At 40.3% G+C, this 17175-nt stretch overlaps 1 protein-coding gene across 1 annotated transcript in view; it reads right to left on the bottom strand.

Moving 5' to 3' along the window:
• Nucleotides 1-17175, bottom strand: part of NEK7 (NIMA related kinase 7) — a 119347-nt gene that overhangs the window by 13112 nt on the left and 89060 nt on the right. The window contains exon 8 of the mRNA XM_067538294.1: nucleotides 3608-3702. Coding sequence (XP_067394395.1) covers nucleotides 3608-3702 — 95 coding nt within the window. The remainder of the gene's footprint in view (nucleotides 1-3607; nucleotides 3703-17175) is intronic.

The raw sequence follows: 17175 nt of genomic DNA, 5'->3' as shown, positions 1-17175 counted from the left end.
TCCAGGGTCTGACTTTCCTGATTAGTATTCTGGGGGTGGGCTGAGGGACGAAAGCCCACTGTCTGTCTTCAGGGCTGGTGGCAGCTCTCTTTTTTTTTGAACTGTAAGCCACCAACCTACAACCCTGTAAGGATGCAATTGCTGCGCTGAACAATAAAAGGAAATGTGTAAAACCTACTTTTCCATGTAAAGGTCCATGTAGCAAAAGCACAGCATCTTGATTTTAATTAGTAAAGTCTACTTTGTTGCATATCAATTAAAACTGCAGTGGTAGAGTTTTTGAGGTTTCAGGAATATTTGAAAGTCTAATTTTCAGTGTCTAAAACATGCATTCAAAAACCTTAATAGCCCTGCAACGTTAATATTGATTATTAAACAGTAAACCTTTAGTAGGATAGGATACAAAATACTATAATGCAGTATTAGCTATAATCTAACTAATTTCCTATCATTTGAATATTAAATCAAATTAAAACATAAATGAAAGGAAGTTTAATAAAATGTCAATTAGACCTTTATTGAGAGGTCATGAAAATGCCAGAATTTTCCCCAACTAATTTGGAGAAATTTCAGAAAATGTATTAACATTAACCATGAAATAATACAATAAAAACTTTAAAATGTAAATGATATACAAAACATGTAGCACAGTGACAGAGGGTATAAGATTATGGTTTTAAACTGTACGGTTTTATTTTGATGAGCGATTTAATTAGAGCATGCAACAAGCCTAAAAATGGGTCAGCATCCATTATAAAGGAAAAACTGCAGAACTGAAAAGATAGCATGCAATAGTTATTAAACTCTTTTTACGTCTCTCAGTTTCCTGTTTTATCTTCTAGAATCAACAACTGAATGGATCTGATTTGGGGAAACCTGCTTAGAGGGAAATGTAAAACTGCACTGATACTCAAATGCGAGAAAGCCAATTATTAGTTCATAACTTGAAAGAATCTCAAGATGTCCCCCCACCAGAAAAACAAGGAACAAAAATTATAAGAATAATTTACATAGTCTAACGTGTTTACTATGTCTAATATTTCAAAGATACATCCCAATCACCAGCAAAAAAGCAGCATCTATCTTGCTGCAGAATTAGCTATAAAGTAAATATAGCCTCAAATGCCTAACAATTAGAGATATATTTTTGAAGATTTTTAGCTATTGTGCAATTATAGGATACATTTTAATATAGGAAATAGAACAACTGTTCTGTTCTCTAAATGTCATATTTAAATACCATACTGGTAAAACTTTTCAAGCCACTGAAAATAATTTACTATCATATGGAAATTCTAAAAATTATCTGAAGAAAAGTATTCAAGCAGGTATTTATTTGGTCATAAAAGATGGCAATACAGATGCTATTTCATTAAGACATGTCCTGCTGTCTATTCTATTAAGTTCTTCTAAAATTACTTCAAAGTAATTACTTCAAAGTAGCCAAATAAAAAGGAAATACTCCAGATTCACACACGGTATTTAATATACTGTACACAATATGAAAATGACGAACTCAGAAAATAATTCTTGTGAACTGCAAGTCATTCTTATTCCTATCTGATAATTTATAATCCAGACAAAATCTAAAATTAACTTTAAAACTCATGAAATATTTTATGTACTAACTGATTATTGAATATTTCATTTATTGTTTCCATATAAACACAGTCCCAAGCTTAAAGAAAACCAAACAATTAATGACACCAAAATCAAGACATTCTCCTCAAGGCCATCATCCTGAAATGAGATTTGTTAAAATTTCTATTTGTTCTTGTGTGAATCCCATCAGTTTCAATGATGGGACATTGCAAGGGCACTGCATCAGTGCTAGGGGATCCCCACGCAGAATCAAATCCCAATTTAGGGCCAATCTTGCAAATATTTGCTAGCAGATGTAGTACCTACTACTGTGAATAGTTCCCATGACTATCAATAACAACTGTGTGCAGCACTGCAAGCTCTTTGGGGAAGAAATACAGTTTACACATATAAAGATATTCACATTTATGGCACTGTTTTAATACACGTGTGCATGCGTATATCTGTGAAAGATATTTAATATAAAACATTGAAGACAATCCACCCTAATGTGGTATACAACTAACAGGTCGATTAAAGTTACCTGAAACAACCCACATTGATTCTGCTGGAAAATGTTAATGAGTTCTGCTGACTCAGGATAGGTCTACATTGCAGTTACACACCCACAGCTGGCTCCTGATAGCTCACTCAGCTGTTTAATTGAAGTGTTGATGTTCTGGCTCAGGTAGCAGTGTAAACTCTGGGACCCTCCCACCGCACAGGGTCCTAGAGCCTGGACTCCAGCTCAAGGCTGGACATCCGCACTGCAATTAAACAGCCTCGCAGCCCAAGCCCCGCAAGTCTGAGTCAGTTGGCATAGGCCAGTGGCAGGTTTTTAATTGAAGTGCAGACATAACCCTCAATGGAGCAGATGGCTTGTTACCTCACCTGGATATATAGAGAGGGGATTTAGGTGTGGGTTAAGCAATCCAAAGGGAGAAACCCTAGATGCAACTGAGACCAGGAAGAAATATTCAGCTGAATTTTGTTCTCTTATTGTTAATTTTTTTAATCAGTAAAGCCAAACTCCAAGGAGGAGGTGAGTTCACACTGCAAATAGGAGGTAGATTGTGTTTGAGAGTAGATTGGGAGTGGTACCTGCTCCCAATATTATAGTGAGAAAGGTACTTGTTCAAAACATTAACACAAGTTTATATTCAGTAGATCTGTATCAGATACACTGCAAAGTATGAGGATGTAGTTAATTTACTGACCAATCTTGCATGCCTTTCTGAAGCAAAACTCAGTTAATTTCGTAGGAAGTTTGCCATACGTCTTTACTTTTTTCATTGCCTAATATCATATACAGGTATGTCACCGTTACCTAATTTATATCTATATTATAGGAATTAATAAATGTTTTTGAAGTTCAGTAATTGCAAGCAAAGAAAATTGAAGATAAGCCTATCTTTTTTTAACTAGTATTTCCAAAGCTATGCTCATAAAAATTAAACCAAAAAGTGATGCATATGTGTATTGTAGTCTGATTTCTTTATTGATGGTCAGATTTCAAATAACTGCAAACAAATTAAACTTGAATTTAAAATATACTTCCAACTGTTCTTATTTTAATTAACCACATACTCTCAATCAGTTCTATTATCTATGCTTAATGCGTATATGCATTGTTTTCATAGTTGTATTTAGTTAAAGCTAGTTAAAACATTTAGAGGAATTTAGAAAAAAATATGCTTTTCATTAGACAGTCAAGACTATGATCCTTACAGAACTAAGCCTAAAGATACTAGTCTTCAACAAATTATTGTCCATCTCTTTTTAGAAAATTCACTAAAAGGTAAGTTTTGATCAGATCAATCATAACATATTTTGAAATTACTGTAAAAGCTCACATTACTAAATATAAAAATAATGCCATCTGTACTTATATATGGCTTAAAAGCAGCGTCTCACTAAATGGCATATCTCACTAAGAAGCAAAATATATAGATGAATCCTAGAACTCACACATCTAATAAAGCAAAAGACATCAATGTATTAAGCTTACTGGAGTTATCAGTGTTACCTCATATAGCAGACAGCCTAGAGACCAAATGTCAGATTTGAAGTTGTATCCATTTTCATGTATTCTCTCTGGAGACATGTAATAAGGTGTACCCACTGCAATAAACACAGAAGTATTTTTAAATGAAAAAATATTTCCTTGCTGAAATTTATACCACTGTAAATATTACAATATTTAGGGTGGAAAATAATTATTTTATATCCTATATATAAACCATACACAACAATTAAAATACAATTTTGTTAATGTGAAGATGCATATATAGCAGTCGAAAATACACATACAAAAAGACATGCATAAACACATTGGCTCTAAAAATGTAACTATTTTAATTAAGATGTTTTATTTTGAATTACGATCTCTAATTTTCTACAATTGGAAAAATTGTAAAACACTTTAAAAGTGGTGTTGGTAGTTTTGGGTTTTTTTTGAAGCAACCAACAAAATTTCAAATTGAACTTTCTGAAAAGAGATTTGGAAGAACACTCTAAAACTTTAAATCTTCAATAAGTTATTTCTTCTTCTTCCTCTTTTTTTTCTCCAAGAATTTTACTCCTCAGTTTTGACTGACAGATAATCACCAAAAACAAAGTTGGAAAAAATAAAAGCTAGAGGAAATTTTTGGTGTATCAACTTATTTCTACTTTACTCTAAGCCCCCTGCAGGGGTTTTTTTGTTTGTTTTGTTTTTTGGCATAACAGTAGAGTAAATTAATACATTCAAACTTTGACAACTGGAGACAATGAAATTCACTCATTTTTATTTGAATTTTGTTTGGAATGGCTAAGTAGTTATTCTTGGTAAGCAATGTGTACCGAATAGGAATGAATTGAATCTAGTAAATACTGACTTTATTTGAAGCTAAATATCTTATAAATTAGCAGAATACTTAAATCAGTACATTAACTAACAACAAACAAGATTTGTTGCTTCTATACAAAAAGCCATTTGGTTAATATTTTTGTTTAATTATTCCCAAGAGTGTGCTTTTTTGTTTTGTTGTGCCCATTGAGACGACATGCTATATACTTTGTAAGCGTTGAGGAATCACCAAAGTATTATCACACTTTTTCAGAAACAGAGTAAAATATTTCTAGGATTTCTAAGGGTGAAAATTCTAATCCTCAATTAGAGATGTTAGTACTATATCATTAGTCAGCCCATGCCTGTTGGTAATTTATAGTTTTGACTGGGATAGAAATCAACTTTCAGAACAACATTGATAACTACATTCCAGATCAGTGGCAGCTTAGAACATAATCTTTTCTCAGATATGCAGAGACATGGGCCATATATTGTATCACAAGGAGGATCAGGCCCTGTAAGTGTTTAAGAAGAGACATCCTCAGTTGCGAGAGAAGGAGGGTGTCAACTCACACTACACAAATTATCTCTCAGCATTGGACTGAGTGCGGAATCGTCACAACTGTGAATTCAGAAACAGATCAAGAGTTTAAAGAAAGGTGGGATGGGGCAGAAAACAGCACCTCAAAATGACAGAGAACTGTGAAAACCATCCATCCTCTCGGGATGTTCATATTTACTCACAACCAAGGATGGTCAAGAAGGGATGGTCTCTTTCCTATGAAGGGGAGGGCTAGGGGTGGAGGTGAGGGGTTGCAAACACCAAATTCAGTAACATAGCCAGAAGAATAACTAGAAGGGAAAACAATAATTTATTTAAACTTTTAACCTGTTATTCCGCCCTAAATTCCCAATAGTAATATTTTTTACAGTAAATATGTTTAATGATAATATTCTGACAATCTAAGTACTGCATTTGACATAATGCCATAGATGGCTTATGCATTTGACATCATTTCTTATTCCAACATACCATGTAAATCTGTCAATTTTAAAAAAGTTGTCAGAAAAGGAAAGTGGAAATTGTAATTACAAGACAAATTGGCTTGATATACCGCAGCAAATTTCATATTTTTATTATCCTTTTTGTACAACTGTTAAACAATATCTGAGCTCAAGATTTCCAGAGAAAACAATATGTTCAAAACTTTCATTCTTTGCACCTATTAATAAATGCCATGAGTTAATGTTCTGATGCCCTTTCTGTTGGCACAATTCATTTAAACAATGAAAAACAAATTTAATAGTAATCTGGTTCTTAACAGGTTACAGATCTACAGCTTTCGTTGCTCTAAAGCATAAAACAAGTAACTGGCAGTGAGAAATGTGCCAGAAAGGGGCTTCACAGAATCCGCAGGGGGCAGCTGAAAACACTGAGGTTTGAAGGTTCATAGTTTACCAAAAGCAAAGGTAATTTTAACCAGTAGCTCTGGGAAATCTGCTGATACATTAGGGGTTTGATATGAGTGTGAAAGATTGATGATAGGGAAAAAGAAGAACAAATGCTAGCATTTTACAGAGTTTAGCCTAGTATAACACCTTAACTGCAATACAAACTGAAGCCTCCAAAGACCGACAAGTGAAACAAAACCAAGAAATTATTACAGTATAAATTCTTCCTCACTGAATTTAAAGAAACCACCTAAAGATGTAGAAAATAGTTATATCTCTTTAAGACCGGTTCGTAGCATGACGCAAACAGAAAACAGATACATTATTTTGATACTTTGAACATTGACGGCATTACAGAACATTCTAAAATATACCAATACTGAGATTTTTCTAGTGTACTAGAAAAGAAATAGATTTGATTAAAACATATGTTTTCTTCCTAGATCATTTTTATAATTAAAAGATGTTTTCATCATGCATAACACTACGAAGAAACATTACTTCCTTTAACAACAGAAGGAGGGAGTGGGATGCCAGAAAACAAAGATCTAATCCATAAAGTAGATCAATATGTGAAAAATGTGAAAATCTATGAGTTTACTGCTCTATTTAGTTAAAGCAGTTTTAAAATTGAGAAATTCTTTTTTGTAAGGTCTATTGCTATTAATAAATAATAACGGAATGGCTGATACTGGCCTCAATTAATAAAGAATTAAGAGGGTAATATAATTAATGCCAATTAACAGATTTGTGGAAAATAGATCTTGTCAATCTAAATTGGTATCTATTTTGGATAAGATTATCAGTTTGGCTGATAAAGGTAATAAGGCTGACGTAATAGAGTTCTGTAAGGGATTTGACTTGAGTCCATGCTACATCTTGATTGAGAAACTAGAACGATACAAAATCAACATGACACACATGAAAAAGATTAAAAACTGGATAACTGACAGGTCTCAAAATGTAACTATACACAGAGAATCATCATTAAGTGGGTGTGTTTCTAAAGGTATCCCACAGATATCAGTTCCTCCCTATGCTATTTAACATTTTTGTCAACGTCCCGGAAGCTAACAAAATTATTACTGATAATGTTTGTAGATGATAAAGATTGGGGTAGTGGTAAATAGGTAACTGGCACAGAGCAATCTGGATCACTTACAAAGATGGGTGTAACCAAACAATATATATTTCAACATTGCCAAATGTAAAGTCATACATCTAGAAGCAAAGACTATAGTCCATGCTTACAGGATGAGGGACTCCATTCTGGGAAGCAGTGGCTGAAAATAATTTGAGGATTTATGGTGGCTAATCAGCTGAACTTGAGTTTGAAAATGTAATGCTCTCTCCAAAAGGGCTAATGCAATCCTGAGATGCATAAACAGGGGTATTTTGAGTAGTAGACAGGTTATTTTACCTTTGTATTTGGTATAGGTGCAACTGCTACTGGAATACTGTGTCCAGTTCTGGTGTGCACAACTCATGAAAGATGCTGTAAAATTGGAAAGGCTACAGGGAAGAACCATGAGACTAATTAAAGGCTTGGAAAACATGTCATAGAGATAGACTCAAGGAACTCCATCTATTTAGTTTATTAAAGAGAAGATTAAGGGATGACTTGAGTAAGTACATACACGGGGAACAGAAATCTGATAATAGAGGGCACTTCAATCTAACAGACAGAAATATAAAAAGATACAATGACTGGAAACTGAAACTAGACAAATTCAGACTAGAAATAAGGCACAATTTTTTTAAAATGAGGGTTACAATTAACAATTGGAACAACTTCTATATATATGGCTGACACTGAACCTGAGTAAGTCAGAACTGATGCTGGAGGACAGAGGATAGCATTTTAAAATTTTGCAGCCATGATTCAGGTCTCTTTGGGTTTGTGTCTTCGACCAACACAATTGTTCAATTCAGTCCATAGTTTAGGACTTTTCTTGGATTCCTCACTGACACTAAGTTTTCACATAGCAGCATCTGTGAGTAACACTTTTTATCATCTCTAGTTGGCTATAAAGCTCTATCCCATCCTACCAGATAATGATTTGGCCTCAGTTATTCACTCCATCATCTCTCAATTGGACTACAGAAACAGGATATGCTTGGGCAACTTACAAAACTCCAGCTAGAACAGAAAGCAGCACTGCAGCAAAGGCAACCATAAGTACATCAAACCTGTCCTCCACTCCCTATTCTGGCTTCCCAAAGCATTTCAAATAAAGTTCAAGATCGCAGTTATTAGTATTTGTGTATTACCATAGCACTTATGAGCCTTAATCATGGACCAGGACCCCACTGAGCTAAATACTGCACAAACAGAACAAAAAGATGATCCATTCCCAAGGAGCATACAATCTAAATATAAGACAAGAGGCAGCAGATGGCTAAAGACAGCTAGATGAGGGAGTACCAGGAAACAATGATATAATGTTGGCCACCACGGTGTCTCAATGCACCAGAGGCTTAATCATTACCAAGACTTTTGTAGGCATCATGGCAAAGGAGCACTTAAGGGAGGGATTTGAAGGAGGATAACAAGGTAGTTTTGTGGATGTTAACAAAGAGATCTTCCCAAGGATCAGACCAGCAAGGGAGAAAATACAAAGATGCTCGTTTGAAAATTTAACGAGTGGGTGAAAAATTAACATACTGACATCATGGGCCAGTCGGAGGCAGGAGTTGATATCTCAATAACAAATTGGAGATGATACATCAGGTGAGGACAAAGCTTTGAAAGTGATGACAATTAGCTTATATTTCATGTGACAGGGAAGGGGGAGCCAGTGGAGGGATGCAAAAAGAGGGGTGACAAAGTGACAGGCTAGGAAAATGGTCTTTGCAGTAGTATTTTTTATGGATATGAGCAGGGCAAAATTACATCTGTCAAGGCCAAAGAAAAGGATATTGCAATAATCGAGACACGAGATGATGAAAGCCTGGATGAAAGAGTTTTAGCTGCATGGATGGATAGGAACGGATGTCATCTTAGAGATGGTATGCAGACAGAATCTGTAAGTTCAGTGATAGCCTGGATGTGAGAACATGCAGAGAGGTGTTGAAGGTGACACTTAAGTTATGGGCCTGAGTGACAGGCAGAAGGGTGGTACTGTCCGTAATGATCAAGAAAGGTGGTAATAGAGAGGGGAAGCAGGGAGCGATGAGAGCTTAAGAGCTTTCTTTTAGCCACGTACAGCTTGAGCTGACAGCTAGACATCCACAAGATGTCAGAGAGACAGGCTGAGATTTTAATTTGGACAAAAAGAAAGAAGTCTGGGAAGAGAGGGTAGTTGAATTTGTGTTTGCAGATAAGAAATCCAGAGATAACAAGTGGAGGGAGAAGAGAAGAAAAGCAAGAACAGAGTCCCTGCACAAAAAACTGTGGGGCCAGCAGATGACAAGGATGCTCCAAAGGATATGCTGAAGGAGCAATTAGAGAAGTAGGAGAACCTGGAAAGGACAGAGTCAGGAAGGCCAATATTTCAATACGCAATTATAAACAGCACATTCAATGAGTTTGGAGAGGAAAGGGAGATTTGGTGATAGCTGGAGAGCCAAGTGGGGTCAAGGGTTTGGTCTTTTTTTAAATGGGAGAGACTAAAGAATGCTTGCACTGTAAGGAAAAAGATCCAGAGAAGCGTGAGAGATGAAGGAGAAGAGTAAAGGAGGAGATGAAAGTGGGCACAAGGGAGATCTGGAGATAAGATGGGATCACTGGGGCAAGTGGAGGAGTTAGAAGGGGAAAGTAGACAAAGCAGTAAAAAAGGAGACAAGAGTGTGGTAGGAAAGAAAGGATAGCAAACTGAAGGGAGCAGAGGGTCATATCGTATTATATTCAAGGTATTCCATGGCCTGGCCCTACAATATCTAGAAGGCCACCTGAAGCTCCAGGATGAAGACTGTGGTTGACAACTTCGCTCCTCTGGTACAATGGAACCCTCTATAATAAGGGTATAGCTTATCTGTGAAGGAGACAGAACGTTCTCGGTGGTTGGTCTGAGACTATGGAATGAACTTCCCCAGGAACTAAGGACAATCACAAACCTCACCACCACCCCTCCAAATACAAGACGAATTTCTTTGAACTTGCCTTCTCTATCGAATACAATGCAACATGCATCCATTGGAGAAATGGTGCCATGGAGATGGAAGGAAAGCAGGGGCTGCTCAAGCTTTCAGTGCATGTAGGGGGTTTTGCAGGGCTTGGGGACTTATTAACTCTTCCTCCCTGCCCCCAGAGAGCACTCTCTGGCCATGTCTGTGGCGGTTGTGAGATACTCTGTTGCCTACCATGAGCAAACCAGCTACCTAACAAAGTTTCACTGGAGAAGTGAAATGCTATATATTTCAACTGAATTCTAACCTACATTTCTGAACTCTATGGGCTACCACAAACACCATTATTAGATTTTACTTAAAAATGTAGATTTCCCTATACTATTTCAAAAAGGAAGAGGGAATAGGCACAAATCTAAATCTGATTTGGAACTACAACATTACTACAGGCTGGTCCCTGTAGAGCCATGTACTGGCATGCAGGGAACCAAAACTCAGGCCAATCCTTGTTTCTGATAACGGCGATAAGGAGTACTATGGAGGAAATGCATTCAACCCTGGAAAGGTTGGTGGAGGGAGAAATGAGGAAAGTGTACCCTATGTTATTCTCAAATACCCCTCTAACCAACCCAGGTGCAGTGCATTCCAATTTCAGAGGGAGTTATTCTTCTACCAAAAGGTAGATCGACTCAGTGTTTTTGTGTTTGTTTGTTTGAAAAAGGAAGAATTTCAAAAGTTAAATATGCACACTCAACAGAAAACCCTACTGTTTTGATAAGGCTGTACACAAAGACTTAATAATGCCATTAAGTAAGCTTGGCCAGACTACTTTAACTACTGACATTTGTTTTTAAATCTTTACATTAATTTTGAAGTTTGAATAGTTTTGGTAAAAGTTGCAATTAAAAGCAATACAATTTAAGTTTAGGAATTATAATACCCAGTTAAGGAGAATTTTAGTCTATTTCTTTATATATATGAAAGCCTGAATTTACTCTTATGATGTAGTTAAAAAAAAATCTCTAGATGAAGACATGGATTGGTGATTGGACAAAGTTTGTAGTTCATTAGTTTCTGTGTGTGTAGGAGGGCTGGAGTGGAAAACAGCCTCAAAGAAGGCCACTTTCAAGAAAAGACAATTTCTAACCTTTCTGTAACTTGTTCTTCAAGATGTGTTGTTCATGTCCATTCCAAATAGGTGTGTGCATGCTGTGTGCACAGTCACCAGGAGGTTTTTCCCTTAGTGGTATCTGTAGGGTTGGCTCTTGAGCTCCCTGGAGTTGCGCCTTCATGATGCCTTATATAGGGCCCTGCCAACCCACCGCCCCCTCAGTTCTTTCTTGCCGGCAGACTCCAACAGAGGAGTAGGCGGGTGGGTCTTGGAATGGACATGAGCAACACATCTCACAAAACAACAGTTACAGAAAGATTAGTAACTGACTTTTCTTCAAGTGATTGCTCATGTCGATTCTACATAGGTGACTTCCAAGCAGAGGATTCCCAAGCAGCCCCGTAGAAGGAGGGGTCAGAATTTAATACACTGTGGATTGTAGTCCCGCTCTACCAACAGCTGTCTCATCTCTGGTTTGCTGAGTAATGGCGTAGTGTGCAGAAAAGGTGTGGACAAATGACCAAATTGCTGCCCTACAAATGTCCTGGATTGGGACCTCAGCTACGAATGCTGTCGAGGATGCTTGTGCCCTTATAGAATGAGCTGTCAGCACTGGGGCTGGTGTTTTCGCCAAATCATAACAGGCCCTAATGCACCACATGATCCATGAAGAGTTTCTTTGAGATGAAACCAGAAGGTCCTTCATCCTGTCTGCCATCGCTACAAAGAGTTGAGTTGTCTTCCTAAAGGGTTTAGTCCTCTCGATGTAGAAGGCCAAAGCCCATCTGACATCCAATGAATGCAACCTCTGCTCTCATCTGTTGGCATGTGGTTTTGGGTAGAAGACTGGGAGAAACATGTCCTGGCTTGAGTGAAACTGTGACACTACCTTCGGAAGGAAGGCTGGGTACAGACATAGGCGAGCCTTGAAGAAGACTGTGTAAAGAGGCTCAGATGTGAGGGCCTTAAGTTCTGAAACTCTTCTAGCTGAAGTGATGGCCACCAGAAAGGCTACCTTCCATGATAGGCAGAGGAGCAAACATGTCGCTAATGGTTCGAATGGTGGCTTTGTCAGTGTTGATAGTACTAGGTTAAGATCCCATTGGGGAATCGGCTGATGGGTCTGAGGGTATAACTGTCGAGATCTTGGAGAAAGCACCCCACATGTGATTAGCAAAGACAGAGTGGCCTGTCACCCAAGGGTGAAAAGCTGAGACTGCAGTCAAGTAAACCTTAATTGACAATACCAAAAGCCCCTGATGCTTGAGATGCAACAGATAGTCCAAAATAAGAGGTATGGATGATAGTTTAGGTGGAGTACCTTTCTGTGTGGACCAGATGGAGAATCTCTTCCATTTGGCCTGCTAAGTGGTCCTGGTAGAAGGTCTCCTGCTGCCAAAGAGGACCTCTCTGACCTGTTCCGAACATTCCAGCTCCAGAAGATCAGCCATGGAGCTTCCACTCCATGAGATGGAGAGATTCTAGGTGGGGGCGGCCAAGGTGGTGTGATCCTGAGTGATTAAGTTTACCAGCAGTAGACTGATAGGAGTTTCCACCGACAGGTTGAGAAGCGGGGTGTACCAGTGTTGGCGCAGCCAAACTGGAGCTACCAAGATTATGGAGGACCCTTCTCTCCTGATCTTCAGAAGGACCTTGTGGACTAGCAGGATGGGTGGAAATGCGTAGAACAGGTGGCCTGTCTACAGGATGAGGAATGTGTCCACAATTGATCCCGGGCTGTGATTTTTGGAAGGAGCAGAAAATATGTGTTCTTCCCGTTGAACTTTGTCGCAAATAGGTCTAAGTGGGAAATTCCTACCTCTGGAAGATGTCGTTCAGCACGTCTGGATGGAGAGAGATCTGTTGAAGTGATCCGCCAACATGTCCTGTGATTCCAGCAGGTAAAATGCCTCTGGGTAAATTGCGTGGGCTATGCAGAAGTCCCTCAGCTCCAGGGCTTCTCGGCATAGAGGACAGGAGCATGCTCCACCCTGTGTGTTTATACAGAATATCACTATTGTATTGTCTGTTCTTACCGATATGCATTTGCCTGCCAGGTGAGTGCTGAAAGCCTGAAAGGCTAGGCATACTGTCCTCAGCTCCCTCACATTGATGTAGATTGATTGCTTTTCCTGGGACCAAAGGCCTTGGGTTCTGAGTCCTTCTAGGCAAGCCCCCCAGTCCGTTGCCAAGGCGTCAGTGACAAGGATCAGGGAGGGGGATGGTGCAGAAAAGGGGACTCCTGCACAGACTAACTGTGGGTTGAGCCACCATTAGAGTGTTTCTAACGCAGCCAGAGAACAAAACTACCTTTGTCAATGTAATTTCGGGATGGACGATAGACAGATGCTAGCCACGTTTGCATAAGTCTGAGACATAGTCTTGCATGCTGAACAACGTATGTGCATGCCTCCAGATGCCCCAGTGGCTTAAGGCAGTTTCGGGTGGTGGTGGTTGGAAATCATTTCCAGTCCTCTATGATGGAACGTATGGCTTGGAATCAGGATTTCAGAAAGAAAGCCCTGACCTGGTTTGAATCTAGGACTGCTCCTATGAACTTTATTCTCTGAGTAGGGTTCAAAGTTGATTTCTGTATGTTGAACAGGAATCCTAATTTGGCAAAGGTTGATTATGAACTTCATGTCCACTTCCACCTATTCCCTGGAACGCCCCTGATTAACCAGTCGTCCAGGTGCGGACAGACTTGTACCCTTGTTTCCTGAGAAATGCAGCCATGACCGCCATGCACTTTCTAAACACCCTGGTAGCTGCTGAGAGGTCAAACAGGAGAACCGTAAATTGGTAGTGAGTCCAGTTGACTACGAAGCAAAGGAACTTTGTGTCTTGGAATGATATACACATGGAAATATGTGTCCTTCAAGTTGAGGGCAGCATACCAACCCCCCAAATCCAATGAGGGAATAATTGAGGTCAACGAGACCATGCGGAACCTCAACTTCTTCAGGAATCTGATGAGGTTTTGCAAGTCCAAAATGGGTCTGAAACTGCCTTGGGCTTTCAGGATTAAGAAGTACCAGGAATAGAACCCATTGCCCCTTAGCTCCCAAGGAACGTCTTCCACTGCTCCTATCTTTAGGAGCGTCTGCACTTCTTGAATTAGAAGTTGCTCATGGGGGGGTTAGGGGAGGATGAGGAATGGGAGGGAGACAGAGAGCTGAACTGGAGGGAGTATCCCAGTTCTACCGTGCTTAGTACCCAACAATGTGACGTGATCCAGGCCCACACATGGTAGAAATGGGATAAATGGTTTAAGAAGAAATGAGGTGGAGGATCCAAGATCTACTCAGCACTGCTTGTTGGTTTGCTACACAGAGTTGAAGCTCCCCGGTAGACTACACTTTCCCACCAAAGAGATCCAGCTTTTTCACGTCCTTTGCCCTGGTGTGGGCCCTTGCTGCCTTTGTGTCTTGCGCACGACTACCAGCAACCCCGGAGGGGGATGGGTGCAAAGATACTTGTGATCCTTAGACGAGACAAAGTACTTTCTCTCCACCCTCTTTGCAGTTGGGGGCAGGGAAGCCGGAGTCTGCCACAGCAACCTTGTTGTGTTGCATATAGTTTTAATTAGAGTCAAGGCTACTCATGCCAGGGCTAAAATGTCCACCATCAGGTCTGCATTATCGGAGACCACCTCCACCTGGAGCCCCAGGTTCTGTGCCACACTTCGAAGGAGTTCCTGGTGGGCTCTACTGTGCTTGCAATCAGTGCTAGTGAGAGACCTGCAACCGCCTTTTCAGGAGACGAAGATGACGACTCCCTAATCAGGGAAGTTTCTTGACTCTCTGCTCCAAGGGGGTCTTGGGGTGCCAGGTGTTTTGGCTTGGTGCCAACATCACGCTCGGTGCCAGGAGTGGCGTTGTAATCAGTACCAGCTTCGATATCTGGCAGTGGTATGTCCTCCGATTGCGGTTGCTAGTATCTGCTCCCAGAGGCCAAGGAGAAAGATCAACTCAATTGGGGCCCCTGGGCTTGGTGGAATGCCCAAGGGTCCAAAAAAGGCCCCTAAGCTGGCATCTGCCACTGCAGCAGCGACGGCATGGGGAACGGGTGAGCCACCTCCATCCCCTGGTATTTTCTGCTCTCTCGGTGCTGGCTCCGTCTGGAGGTGTAGGACTCTGCTTCAGCGTTGGAGCCTGATAACCGCTCACTCCTCAAGGACCATGGAGGTGCAGCTCCTGTTGGTGCCAGGAAGATGGTAGTCCAGGCATTATAGATCTTTTTCCCTTCAATGGCACAGGGCGCTTTCTCAGCACCGATATACTCTCCCTTGCCAGGGGCGGCAGTGCCGTGTTCTCGATGAGTTTCTTGGCCGCCTTGAAAGTCTCCGGCATGGAAGGGAGCTCCAGGCCCTCCCTACAGAACTTCCTGGCAGGGGAGTCCAAAAGCATTCGATGGACCCCCTTCCTGGGGCCTGAGTTGATGGTGCTGTGGCCATGGAAGTGGCACCTGAGTGGCCTGATGTGGATCGCACTGTGCTCGAGCTCCTACGCCCTCCTGAATTGGATGTCAGCAAGCATACCCCGTCTGTCTTCTTTTGCTTCTTTCGCAGAACAGGGGAATGTGAGCAGTGCTGCGCCCGCGAGGTGTCCTTCCATACCAGTGATTTGTGGCAGTGCCAAGGCTCTCTAGTACTATATTCCTTTCTCAGCACCATGTCTCTTACGGACGCTGGTGCGCTATGTATTGAGGCCGATGTGCTAGGTACCAGATCTGACGGGCCCAGAAATGGATGAATGGCCATCTCCATGAAGATAAACTTTAGCCTCTGGTTCCTCTCCTTTTTTGTCCTTGAGTGGAAGTCCCTGCAGATTTTGCAGCAAGCCCTCTGATGGGTCTCTCCAAGGCACTTGAAACAGGTGGTGAGAGGATCACTCCTGGGCATGGTTTTCGTAGAAGCCCTGCATGGTTTAAACCCAGGGAAATGAGACATGTTCCAGTCCTGGGAAAAGGGAGGGAAAGGTGATCCCACTAGGGGTCTTAACTATTAAACTGACTAGAATTATAACTGTTTACAGATAAATGTAGATGACCACCAAAGAAGGGGACATTTGCACAGCAAGAGTAGACCGACGTTCCAGCGACCATCACAGGCGGTAAGAAGGAACTGAGGAGGTGGTGGGTCGGCAGGGCAAAACTCCAGGGGGTTCCAGTGCTAACCCTACGAACACCACTAGGGGAAAAATCTTCTGGCAACTGTGCATACAGCATGCGCACACCTACTTGGAATCAACAAGAGCAAGCACTCGAGGAAGAAAGAATACTTTGGGGAAACTAGTATCAGAGGCTCCTAGAGAAATGACATTCAGAAACAACAACAAAAAAGGATTGGATTAAGGATATTAGGAAAGTGATTATGATAAATTAGTGCTTAGCAAACATTATGAAGTTGATATCAGTATTCACAATGTACAGGCTTACTTTTGTGAAGTTACAACTCAGCCACAAAAAATTTTCTCCAAGGCTTAAACCTGGCATAAGGTCCGAGTTTAAATTATGGAAAGAAAAAAGCAACTCCCTACTTTCCAACAAAACCCAGCACCCCAGTTTTAAAAACACTTTTTTTTGCCCCTTCTCTCTTTCCTACTGATTCTTAAATTGGTAAGAAATTACAAAGATTTTTTTTACCCCCTAGCTCAGTCTTCGAGCACTTTGCAACCACTCCCCCATAGTAAACCTAAAAAATTCAGAGTTGAAATAACTGTTTGTCTTTCCTATCTTTCTGATTTATACTCAGAGTACTAAGATAGCTCTTCTCCCTCCACCACTGACTTTCACCTTCTCTGCATGCTCCCTTTCTATTGAACGTTATAGATCAGGACTTACTGGTTCCCTCAAATAAAGTACAACAGTGCTTGTTCCCACTGCAGTCTGTTCAAATTGATGTTTTACGTACTGTATTTTATTTACAGGCAGGGTCTAAACCATGACAATTAATATGAAAGAATGCTGCAATATTGCCTGAACTGACTATTTACATATTATAGCAGGCAAACACTGCAATATTTTTACAGAAAAATAGTCTATCATCTAATCTTGATTTGGAGTTTTCTGAATTATATCCAAAGTTCAGTGAGAACAAGCCTGGCAAAAAGAAGGCGCCCCACTATTTTTG

Source organism: Emydura macquarii, unplaced genomic scaffold, assembly GCF_026122565.2.
Source record: "Emydura macquarii macquarii isolate MOO-44397 ecotype Brisbane River unplaced genomic scaffold, CSIRO-AGI_Emac_v2 contig_480, whole genome shotgun sequence".
NCBI classification, from domain to species: Eukaryota; Metazoa; Chordata; order Testudines; family Chelidae; genus Emydura; species Emydura macquarii.
The sequence above is the reverse complement of the archived record's forward strand: the minus strand, read 5'-3'. Positions and strand labels throughout refer to the sequence as shown.